Source organism: Phyllobates terribilis, unplaced genomic scaffold (assembly GCF_046119375.1).
Source record: "Phyllobates terribilis strain yellow unplaced genomic scaffold, ASM4611937v1 Scaffold_2__4_contigs__length_985480577, whole genome shotgun sequence".
NCBI lineage: Eukaryota > Metazoa > Chordata > Amphibia > Anura > Dendrobatidae > Phyllobates > Phyllobates terribilis.
The window spans coordinates 298,530,613-298,543,111 of NW_027362762.1; the positions used below are offsets into that span (position 1 = coordinate 298,530,613).

General features: G+C 40.6%; 1 protein-coding gene across 1 annotated transcript in view; it reads right to left on the reverse strand.

Annotated features, from left to right (window-relative positions):
• PCCA (propionyl-CoA carboxylase subunit alpha) overlaps window positions 1–12,499 on the reverse strand; it is a 578,010-nt gene that overhangs the window by 452,848 nt on the left and 112,663 nt on the right. The window contains exons 5-6 of the mRNA XM_073670397.1: window positions 3,415–3,528; window positions 2,648–2,701 (exon numbers count right to left, since the gene is read on the reverse strand). Of these exons, the coding sequence (XP_073526498.1) occupies window positions 2,648–2,701; window positions 3,415–3,528 (168 nt within the window). The remainder of the gene's footprint in view (window positions 1–2,647; window positions 2,702–3,414; window positions 3,529–12,499) is intronic.

Consider the following 12,499-nt stretch of genomic DNA (forward strand, 5'->3'; position numbering starts at 1 on the left):
CCGGCTCCTCTGCCTCACCGCCGCTCACGGCCCGGCACAGGCCCCGGCTCCTCTGCCTCACCGCCGCTCACGGCCCGGCACAGGCCCCGGCTCCTCTGCCTCACCGCCGCTCACAGCCCGTCACAGGCCCCAGCTCCTCTGTCTCACCACTGGACACCACTCGCAGCCCAGCCACATCTCACCTCTTCTGCTGCCACAGTCAGGTTCCTGAGGCAGGAAATGGAAGGACCAGTGATCCTGCTCCACCACCACAACTCACAGCTGCTGGAGCACCGGCATCATGTATCCAGGGTCCACAGCATTCCTCCGCTTCCGCCAGGCCGGTTTCCTGAAGGACCCTGCCTCCTGTGACCCCCGCTCCACCACCCCCCAAGGTAAGATACCATACCTATTCAGACTATAAGACGGACCCAATCTTATAAAAATAGTTTTTTTCCTATTTTCCACCCCACCACCCGGTGGGTCTTATAGTCCTAAAAATATGGTATATCTTTTCCCTGATTGTTCCTCACCTGGTTTGGCTCCTACTCCTGAGGAAAAAATACTGACCGAATACTGATCAAATACTGATAGTGAGGCTGTAGCCTGAGAAAATCTATACACACACAGTCAAATTATTAACATCTTCGTACAACAGGAGAGATTTACCAATGCACTGAAAGTTAAAAACTGTAGACTCCTCGAACTAGATGGCAATGATACTCGATTATACTTAGGAATTTAGCATTTCAAAAACGGTAGAACGAGTTAGCTTCAGCCAAAACAAAAATATCTAAAAAGGGAACCTGTCTGGACAATTTTACTAATGAAACTAGCGGAATGGCTGTATACCTTGTAGAATAAAAAAAATGATACTTGTCCTGACAAAATAAGATGTGTCATCACTTAATTAACTTTGGAGCCACATGTAAATTAGCCTTCAAGTGCACTGGGGGAGGTGGGGGGTGTGCCGATGCACTTAAAGTGCATCAACACACCCACTGTTCTCTTCCAGGCTAATTTGCACGTGATTTCAAAGTTACATTTTTTGGGAGATGGCATATCGGATTACAAGATTGGTATCATTTTCAATCTTGTACTCTTGACCTTTACAGCCATTCCACTAGTTTGATTACTAAAATCGTCCCAATAGGTTCCTTTTAACACTTATCAACGTCAAATTAATTTTAAAGGCGTTGCTTGGGCAAAATAAAACAGGGGTCATGTAGTTTACCACAACGCTCAGTCACAAGACAACCGCAGGCCATAGCGATCTGGCTGAACAGTGACATCGCCACACTGTTTATATGCAGACTATGAAGCGGTCTGCGCTGGATTCAGGTGGGTGCGGATAGGAGAGTATGTTATTTGTGCTTATCTCATCGACAGGCAACAATTTATTTTTCCACGTCAACCCCTTTGAGGAATTTGGATGCATAAGGTTGATTACAATGAAAAGAAATACACATCAGAGGTAAATCAGCATTTGTGTCTGTGTTTTGATGTTCTGCGATTGTTTCAGAACATCCATTTTTTTTCTCTTCAGATGTAAAAATTAAAAAAAGTAAACCTCCTAAACATATACTGGGATACAACTGCCATAATACCTACAATTTTCAGTAGTATGAAGGGTATTTTAGACAAACCTGTTAAAAGTATCCCAAATTCCCTTTTTTGTATGCTTTTCCCATAGAATCCTATAGTAATCATACAACATTTATGCATTTTTTTTTCTTGTTTTACATAATAAAAAAATAAATAAATAAATGTTGAGAACCTGTGTTACATGCTCATTTTAATTTAAAGTTTGAAAAAAAAAAAATTTGAAAAGCAAAAATTTAAAACATTACATGGTTTAAATTTATTGAACAACATACCAGGCAAATATTTCAAAGCCATTTTACAGGAAAGCCAATTCTGTTTTTTTTTTTTATTTTCCTTTCTTTGCCATGTTCATGACCATGAGTGACCTACGGATCACTTGTTTTACCCCCCAATGCCTCAGTTTATCCAAGTGTAATAGGCTGTTAACCCTACAAAAGGAAACATTATTTTGGATAATTTCCCATATATAGTTCACAGATTAAGAACCACTTAATAAATCTTGTCAAAAATCCGTTGGTGCCCTGATCTGCCTCTTGAAACAAATATATAATTTTGAATGCTACATCACATACATTAATGCAATTGGACGTTGTGTAGAGTAACTTGTGAGTTCCGCAACTCAGGAGGATCGCATTGAATACAAGATAGTAATTACCAAGCCGAGGACTACCATTCATTCTGAGACATTTATTCAGCTAGAACTATGCATAGAATAAAGCTATGTAGGATGAAAATAAATCAAAGTAAAAAATATTGTGAACAGTTGTATTACGTAAAAACTGATGTATATTACGGTGTTAAGGTACACAGGCTTATGTTATTAAATAAAAAAAAATAGGCAGAATGATGAAGAACAAATAAGTATTAAAACATTTTTATGGCAATTTCACTTTTGAGATTATTAATAGAATATACAGTAATGAAGGCAGGTTAAGCTCTAAATGGGCCCCCCCAGCAGCGCTTTAGCCATGGCCATAATCAGACACCTTTCACTGGTGAATGCAGCCACCACGCCAGGCTTATCCTAAAGATTCAATAGACCCTACAATACAGCTCAACTTACCAGACGTCGGGCAAATTCTTTGTTTTCAGAAAGAAACCCATATCCTGGGTGGACCTGGAAAATAAAAACAGAGGGTGTTATCATAATAGGCACTCGGTCATTGCTTAGATTCAATTCTTAACCCCACCACAGCCGAAAAGATTCTAAGCCAGCTGATCAAAGAACTGCCAAAAAATATATCTATAAAAATATAATGCATCATAATTGCTAATACTTAAAAAAAAAAAAGTTTCATTTTCTCTGCATTATGACCATTCAAATGAAATGCTATTTTGCATCTAAAAAAGAAATAAACGTATAGAAATACTGTATTAAATTACAAGTAATATTTTTTTCCTTTTTATATGTACACAATTCAATATTAATTGTTATTCTGGTAAAAGGCGTTCACCGTGAAAAGGAATTGAATTATTTATCCTTATTTATTCATTGTTATCATTTAGCAAAGGAAAGGAATTCAGAGAAGCAGGGAAAGGGTTAAAGCTAATTGGGATTTTTCCCCCCAGCATATTTGGGAATGAACTGAAGCTGCTCCCTGGTGTGATTTGTGAATCCAGCAGCCACCTGCAGGAACTGCCACCAGCCTTGCCAGATGCTTCAAAAGCCTTTGATTTCCAGTAGAGATTTCGGCCACATTTAACTCATGTGACATGAACCAAACAAGAATAGAATATTCAGTTCCTTTCTGTTATTTTTTAATACAAATTCTGGCTATTCTGCCTGCTATATCTCAGACAGCTGCGGCAGATCGAGCCATTCAGACTCACAGCTTGGGCCCCAGTTTTCCTAATGGCTTCCATGATGGCATCCATGTTGAGGTAGCTTTTGCTAGTAGGAGCAGGGCCAACACAGACAGCTTCATCCGCCATTTTCACATGAACCTGAAGAGATAAAAATTCTGCATTGACAGATGCTCACAGCAAAAGTAATTACCATCATCATACAAAGCAGGAAGGAAATTGGCAACTTTGATTTTTCTAAGAATAAGCCAATATTATTCACATTTTGTAATACTTGTACAGAAAAATTTAAGTCTGTAATATTTTGTATTTTATATGTAAAGGTTATGTATAGATCTCCTTATCTCACACCTATAGAGTTTTCTTTAATTTATCATACTACATGCAATCCAAAACATTTAGATTGGTAATTTGCAGAGGAATAAAAACAGATTTAACAAATAAATATAGAACATAATCTGAAATATCAAGCTTATTATCAATAATGGGAGATGGTCTGGGCAGTACTTTGTACCCGACAGCCCAGTAAAAAGGAATCTGTCACCGGGTTTTTTTCCATCTAATCTGAGAGCAGTATCATGTAGAGACAAAGACCCCGATTCCAGTGATGTGTACTGGGCTGATTGCTGTAGTTTTGATAAAATTACTAGTTTATCAACAAGAGATCAATAGAGGACTAGTAAACCCTTTCCTTTGTAGTCCTCCATATTAATGAGCCGTGTATAACTGTTAGAACCCTCCTGTTAGTTTTTTTTTCTATTTTGTGGTCACGTGACCTGCTGCCTATTTATTCCAGCTCCGCCCTCCTGGCTTTGCTGGACTTCAGTGTTTCTTTGACTCTTAATCTAGCCAGGTGCTTTGTACCTATCTCTATATAGTTTGCTTGGTCCTTGGACCTCTAAGTACTTTTTGTCTGTTTGTCTTTTTGCTCGCTACAACTTCTGCTAGGAGGTGTCCAATTTTGTCCCAGTCCTTAGTACTTTTAGGGACCCCTCCCTTATATCTATAGGTCTGCGTTCAGACTAGCTGAGGAGAGCATTTTACAGGAAGGAGTTGTGATGGCAGCATTGGACTCCGTTTTGGAAGATGGGATTCTGAAAGCCCAGGAGGATGCCCCGTCTAACACTCCCCATGGGAGGTTGTTTGTGCCTAGGAACTTTAGGAGAGATTTGTTTGTGGAGTGTCATGAGTCTCGATTGGCAGGTCATCCAGGAATTTCTGAGACTAAGAGACTTGTAGGTCGCAGTTTTTGGTGGCCTGGGTGGCAGAAGGAAGTCATTAAGTGGGTGCGTCAATGTACTGTGTGTGCTAGATCCAAGTCTTCACATGCTCCTGCTGAGGGGTTGCTTTGCCCTCTGGAGGTTTCTAGTGCACCTTGGACGCATCTTGCTATGGATTTTATTACTGACCTTCCTGCCTCTGAGGGTTTTACTGTCATCTGGGTGGTCGTGGACCGTTTTAGCAAGATGTGTCACTTGGTTCCTTTCATTAAACTACCCTGCGCTAAGACACTCGCTAAGGCTTTTGTTAAGGAAATTGTCAGGCTCCATGGCGTTCCCACCGACATTGTTTCTGATAGGGGACCCCAGTTTGTGGCTCGTTTTTGGCGTGCCTTTTGTGACAGGTTGGGAGTCCATTTGTCATTTTCATCTGGGTATCATCCTGAGTCTAATGGACAGACAGAAATAAAGAACCAGGATGTTGAGCAGTTTTTGCGTTGTTTTGTGGCAGACAATCAAGAGGGGTGGTCTGAGTTTCTGCCACTTGCTGAATTTGCTCTTAACAACCATACATCCTCTTCTGCTGGGTGTTCTCCGTATTTTTGTTGTACTGGGAGACATCCGTCGTTTGGTTCGTTCTCCAAATTGGTGTCGGCCGTGCCGGAGGAGGAGAATTTTTCCGGTGATTTGGAGAGAGTTTGGACTGATGTACGTTGTAAACTTCAAGAGGCTAACAAAAAGTCTAAGTAGTATTTTAACAGGAAACGTCAAGAGGTTTTGTTTAAGGTTGGTGACATGGTTTGGTTGTCCTCAAAGAATCTGCGGCTGAGAATTCCTTCTAAGAAATTGGGTCCGAAGTTTGTGGGACCATTTAAGGTGCTTCAGGTGGTGAACCAGTCTGCTGTTAGGTTGGAGGTTCCCACCTCCTGGAAGATTAATCCGGTGTTTCATGTTTCCTTGTCCCAGTCCCAGATTGCAGTATCTCGTCGCTTGGAAAGGTTTCGGTCCTGAGGATAACTCCTGGGTAAGGGCGGATGATGTCTCTGCTCCTAGACTTATCAGAGCGTTTCACAGGAGGTTTCCTGATAGGCCTGGGCCTGGAGGATCCGGAGGATCCTCATAGAAGAGGGGTTTCTGTTAGAAAAAAAAAACTAACAGGAAGGTTCTATTTTGTGGTCACGTGACCTGCTGCCTATTTATTCCAGCTCCGCCCTCCTGGCTTTGCTGGACTTCAGTGTTTCTTTGACTCTTAATCTAGCCAGGTGCTTTGTACCTATCTCTATATAGTTTGCTTGGTCCTTGGACCTCTAAGTACTTTTTGTCTGTTTGTCTTTTTGCTCGCTACAACTTCTGCTAGGAGGTGTCCAATTTTGTCCCAGTCCTTAGTACTTTTAGGGACCCCTCCCTTATATCTTTAGGTCTGCGTTCAGACTAGCTGAGGAGGAAGGCGGGTCTGTTCACAAGGAACAGGTTGCCCGCTGCATCGTAGGGAATCAGCTTAGTCAGATTGTAGGGACAGTTTTTCTTTCTTTCCTTAGTTCTTGTAGCAGATCATAACCATAACCCCACCTTTATCTAGCTTAAAGGAAATCTGTCAGCACGTTTTTACTACATCATCTGAGAGCAGCATAATGTAGTTAAAGAGACCCTGATTCTAGCGATGTATCACAACTGCCGCACCCAGTAAACTATCAGTTCTTAGATGCAGGGTGAAGCAAAGCTGAGAAAGCGAACCCCGTCCACACCAGGCTATGTATGTATATAGTCTACTGACAGTGAGCTGCTTATCACAGGAGGGGTGGAGTCTGATTAGATCTGCTGTAGTCCAGACAATGATAAATCACCAGGTGATAACATCTTTATTGTAAACAGCACACAGCCTAATAAGTGACACATTCTTGAAATCTGTGTTTTAACCCCTACCTCATGTGGTCCTCAGATTACATAGCAAAAAACAACTGAAAGCACCACCAAAAAAGAATATAGAAATTGCTATCCTTTGATATAACATTCAAACATTCAATTTCTAATCGCTTTAATTTACGAACTTGTCCTCTAAAAAAAAAAAAGGAATGCATTGTTCATACAGCATGACATAGGAGTAGCAAATGTACTAAGTAAAATTCTCCAGAAATTTGCAAAAAAAGACATACAATGAAAAATGTATTATGCATGGTAAATACTTTTGGCGTCCACTTTGACAATTTCAAGAAGGAAAAAAGGCGAGCCTAAATGTTTGTCTAGATGTGAAAATTGAATTTTATGTGATTGGTCCGTACTCAACACAAATACCTTGTACCAATATTTCCTATGTAGCGGGCACCCCAATCAGCAACAGAGCAGGGATGTTAGCACAGTACAAACTCATTTACTGACATTCTGTCCAATACAGTCACGTATCAGAAAAAAAACTAAGTGTAAGGCTGTATGCACACATTGCGTTTTTGCTGCGTTATTTCAATGCAGATTTGTCACAAAACTTGAAGGGTTTCCTGATGCCAAAGTGATTGAGAATCCTGGAGTGTCATGCACACGTTATTTGTGATTTGCAGATTTAAATCTGCAGCATGTTCATTCTTTCATTAGTATGGGTGAAATCTGAAGCAAAAACACTGCGTTTTCGGTGTGGATTTTTTCCACACTCAAATAAAAAAGCGCAATTTTTCTGCTGCATTTTTTCCCTGCCAAGATATGCAAAAATGGTGCAGAAATTTCTGCACCAAATAAATACTTAACCTTAAGGTCATTTTTTGATGCTATATATAAACTCCAACTATTTAAAATTAACAAGACCGAGATTTACTAACATACTCCTGCAACAGATCTCAGCTGCTGCCCAGGTCCTTATAGACCGGATATAGCATTGACGCCTAGGTCGCCTGTCAACTAAGATTGGGGCAGCAGTGGAGAGCGGACCCTGGAGGAGAGGAAGGCGAGGAAAATCTGTGTTTTTGGTTTTTATACAGATGACGCTTATGGACTGAGAAATGGAATTGGAGTTCTTGGAAAACCTGCTCTGGCCACATAGTACAGTACATGCCCAGAACAGAAAAGTGGTGGAAATAGATGAAAAAATTGTATTTGACGTGAGCCCTCCAGATAGTGAAACCACTTTGAGACAGCCACCCAAAATTAGATCAGAAAAACAAAAAACTTGTCTTCTCAAAGATGTATAAAATATCGTTAAATCTATCAGTGTAATTATGGCCTGGATAAAAGGTGTGATCTAACTGTATAGACTTCCCCTATATCTCTCTCTACATGTAAAGACCACATTGTAGACTGTAAGGGTAAGGAGGACAGTTAGAGGCTGTAGCATTAGGGTGTACTCCACTCCTTCCCATTTACTATACATCGGTACTTGCCATTGCACTAACCTATGACATAACCAATACTGAAATCTGGTATAAAGAAGCAGCAGGAGGCAGATAAAACACTTCATGATTAACTCATTGCCTGTCCACTTGTAATACAGGCGTGTGCTAACATGTCATAATCGTCATAATTCCCTCCATCCGCACCTCTAACACACGGCACTTGATTAGCCCACAATTCCCATGTGGAGCCATCCCTAAAGCTAAACAATTCCCTCCAGTGTCCTGCTACAGTACCACAGGCTCTCCAATTAAATATAATGCCTCTGAAGAGCCACATTAATGTGGGCAAATTCCAGCTAATCAGTTGCCAGTATTCACTTAAAATAACAGCTACATCATCTGGGCTCTCCATGAAAAACATGACAAAATCACAAAGAAAACATCAAAAGTTTTAAAACTGTAGATTCATGTTATTTATTCTATAGCCTTTCCGGGGAAAAAAAAAAAGTTTATTTGTAGATTGTAAAGTGACCTGATAAAATAATATCACTGCTCCACTTTTGATTTGATATTTATAGTCTGCTACCAGTCTAATCCCAACTCATGATCATCATAAAAAAGGTAAAATATCCAAGGCAAGATGATAAAAAAAAAAAAAAAAAAAAAAAAAAAAAAAAAAAAGACACAATCCTTTAATTTAATTTTTCTGATGTTACGATGCAGGAGAAATAACATGTTAATTTTATAGTTTGAGTCATTATGGCCATTTTTTAGCAAAGCAAAAATATTTTGTAAGGGGAAGATGGTATTTTTTAAATTGATTGTTCCTATAATGCCCTGCAATGTTTCAAGTATTACAGATACCAGTCTGTCATATACGGTCAGGCAGCATCACAACAATTGCACAACATAAGAAACTCACCACGGCCGATAGCATGACACTAATCATAAATAAGACAAAAGGTAGGTAAAGCAAGGGCGAAAGAGGAAAAACTATGGCACTACAGAAGCACCCAAATCCAAGTAAGCGGAATAAGCCAAAAATATTTGGAGTTTAATCTGAAATCTAGCAGTGCTCAGCTTTAAGAAAATACAACTTGATAGGTACAATGTAGAAACCTAAAAAAGCGGCACTCACCACTGCCATGTAAGTAAAACTCAGCTTTATTCAGTCATCGGATGAAAAGTTAAGACATGAACAAAACACAAGCCACAGCTGTTTCGTGTGAGTACAAGCTTCTTCCATAAGCTAGAAAAAGTGTACACTCATGCGACACAGCTGTTACTTGTTTTGTTCATGTCTATGCTTTTCATTCGATGACCGAATGAAGCCGAGTTTTACTTACATGCCAGTGGTGAGTGCCGTTTTTTTAAAGCTTCTACATTTTACCTATTAAACTGTATTTTCTTAAAGCTGAGCACCAAAAAATCTGGGTTTAAATTCCAAATATTTTTGACCGATTCCGCTTCCTTGGATTTGGGTGTGTCTGTAGTGCCAGCGTTTTTACTCTTTCGCCCCTTGCTTTCAGTATGTTAACCAGCAGCACCTTGTGTCCTATCAATTAACATGCTGAAAACTACTAACAGTGTGCAAGTACCACAGAGCAGTGTGCATATATATAATATATATATAAAAAAAAAGAAAAAAGAGAAAAGCATAACTGTATTAATATCTTAATAAACAAATACTCTGAAAAAGGTTTATTGTAATCTGACCATAGATATAAATGTGCTCAAAACAGACATTTTTTGGTCCAAGGGCCACATTGCAGCCCTTTAGATTGGTTCAGTATGGCAATTTTTTTTTTTTTTTTTTAAAGGGGGTAGTTACATAAATACATCACCAGAACCACAATCATCGCATTAATATATCACCGGAACCAAATTGAGTGCTTGAGATGGATTTTGAGTATGTCTGCTCAGTTTCTGCTCCAAAGAAAAATCAGTGTGAGCACATACTAACTTAAAAAGTTTTTTTGAGCAGAAACTCACCAAATCATCCTAATAACTTAAAATCTCTGCGTTTTTACACAGTTTCAATTTGGCCATGAAGCACATTTCATTGGATGCTACATGTGTACAACATCAGAACCACTGTCAGCACATGAGTGCAGCATCAGAACCACAATCACTACATGAAGGCAGCACCAGAACTACCATAAGTAAATGAATGCAGTGCCAGAAACACAGTCAGTACATGAATGCAGCACCAGAAATACAGTCAGTACATGAATGGAGGCTCAGAGCAGAGTAAAGCGAGTGTCCATAGAGGTGGAATTGGTAAGACAAAATCTAAAGTGTATTGCTAGCAGGTGACCAACCTCATCAGGTATGTTCGTGACATATTCAGAAACGATTGTTTTATATACTTTGCTAAATCAATGGAAAATGAAAAATACCTGTGTATCCACTGAGAGGAGCGTTCGCCTATGGGCCAAGACTACTTCACATGCAGATGATGTAATACTCTTAGCAATACAAAGAAATTACATGATGATATAAAATTGCAACAGCATATACAATAGCTTACAAGAAGGGTACACAGATGGCGATGAGACAAATAGCTTATACTTCATTGAGACTGTTTTCACTAGAAAAAGCATACTTCGCTATAACAAAAAAAAATGGCCAGGAGATAGAAATGGGGGCTTCAGTTTAGACTCAAACAACCTCTATGTATAAATACAAAAGAGATTGTATATTAGTAGTTAAAGAGAGCAATGGGAATATATGTGCAGTCCTTTAATATTGCAGAAATACAGATACGTGCAATATTCTCATAACAAAGATGGCATTTAGAGTTTAGGCTGTGCATATGCTTAACAAAACGCAGAATGGCTCTGTTATGCACTTCTAAGAGGGACCCAAAAGACGGGCACCAAACCAGCAAAGGCGCAGCCACAGACACTCTTGGCACAAGCTGCCCAGCTAGGCGAGCCCTTGAGGGCCGGGAATACTCTTCACCCAGCTCCCATTAAATGGAAGGGGGACTTTTGGCAGAGCCCTTCCCAGATCAATTGTCGCAGGACAGCTGGCGTCTGGTGACACGGCTGGTGCTCAGTCTAGGACCAGGTGAGTAACTCTGCTGGAACACCAGAAAGTGTAACCAAAAGGAAAATGAGGAAACATTGCTGTAATAGCAAAACCTAATGCTAACACCACAAATCAAGCACATGGAAACTGAAATAAACAGTAAAGGACTGAGCAGGGAGCAGGATTATATAGCCGGCCTAATAATCAGGTGTTGACTACTTCCCAATAATCCACAGACAGCCACTCCCTGATAGCTTCAACCACAGGCTGGACAAAATCCCACCATTGCTCATTGCAAATAAGGAAGATAGCATCTAATCTTCCCTGGGCAGAGAAATCAGTGAGGGACACGGCATCCAGTGTCCTCACAAATCCCACAACACCAGATTGGGACAGATTCCCTGCACGCGTGGTTACTCCACTTCCCGAGTCAGGACAATTGCGGCACTTATGACAGGAGACACGCCGTACCAGACCAGTTCTATTACCAGGTGGGAGCACGAAACCATGATTCGTATAAGGCACATAGTAAAGAAAGATCCACAAAACTATTGCCAAAACAAAACATCACTAAAAGTTTGAATATGTATGTGTGTTAAACAAGCTGAAAGACAATGCGTATCAATTAAGGAAGAGAGCAAATGCAATGAGAACTGTAGCGGTCACAATGGGATTCAAGCAGCATTGAGTTATCTCCGTCCTCAGCTATTAGAGCAGGGTTACAACTCTATACTGCACCCTTAAGTGATGGTGCAGGCACATTTGTTGCACTTAACACATTACAGAATATTACAACAGGCACGACAAAGTCTTAAGGTATGTTGCAGAGCAGAAGCCGGTCTGGCCATTTCCATCTTATAAAGTTAGGATATGCAATCACTTTATGCCTATTGGGGGCTGGACCTCTGGGAACCCCACCAGCAGTACTGATGTCATGCACTGCACAGTGGCAGTGTAGTCACCTGCCTTTTTTGGAGAAGTGCAGCATAGCTCCATTTAAGTTGATGGGGCAAGTTTCAAGTTCACATTTGGGTGTCTGAAGTTGCCACAGTATGAGACAAATTCATCTCCTTCATTCTTGGTGGGAGACCCAGAGGTTAGTGTCCCACCAAAGGTAAAACTCTAACCTATTCTATAGCTCTGCAAAAGGAAAGTATTAGTGATGAGCGACCATACTCGCAAATACTCGGTACTGACCCCGGCATCTCAGTACTCGAGATGCTCAGAGCTCGCCAAGTACTTCCGAGATGCTCGGGCGGATGCTCGGGTCCCCTCCCTGCATGTTTGGCGCTCTTTAGAGAGCCAATCAACACGCAGGGATTGTCTGCCACACACACTGTAATGCCACAGCCATGTTGGTTGGGGCATTACAGTGATTTGCTGGCCGCACAGCGTCATCAGGTCTATATCAGACCTGGCGCCGCCGTGCTCGTCACAGTCTACTCCGCAGTAGGGAGAGATTTGGTTGTTTTTTAGTTAGTCTAGGTATTGCCCAAGATTCTCTACACATCCATCTCAACTAACAGTCCTTCTGAGGACTAA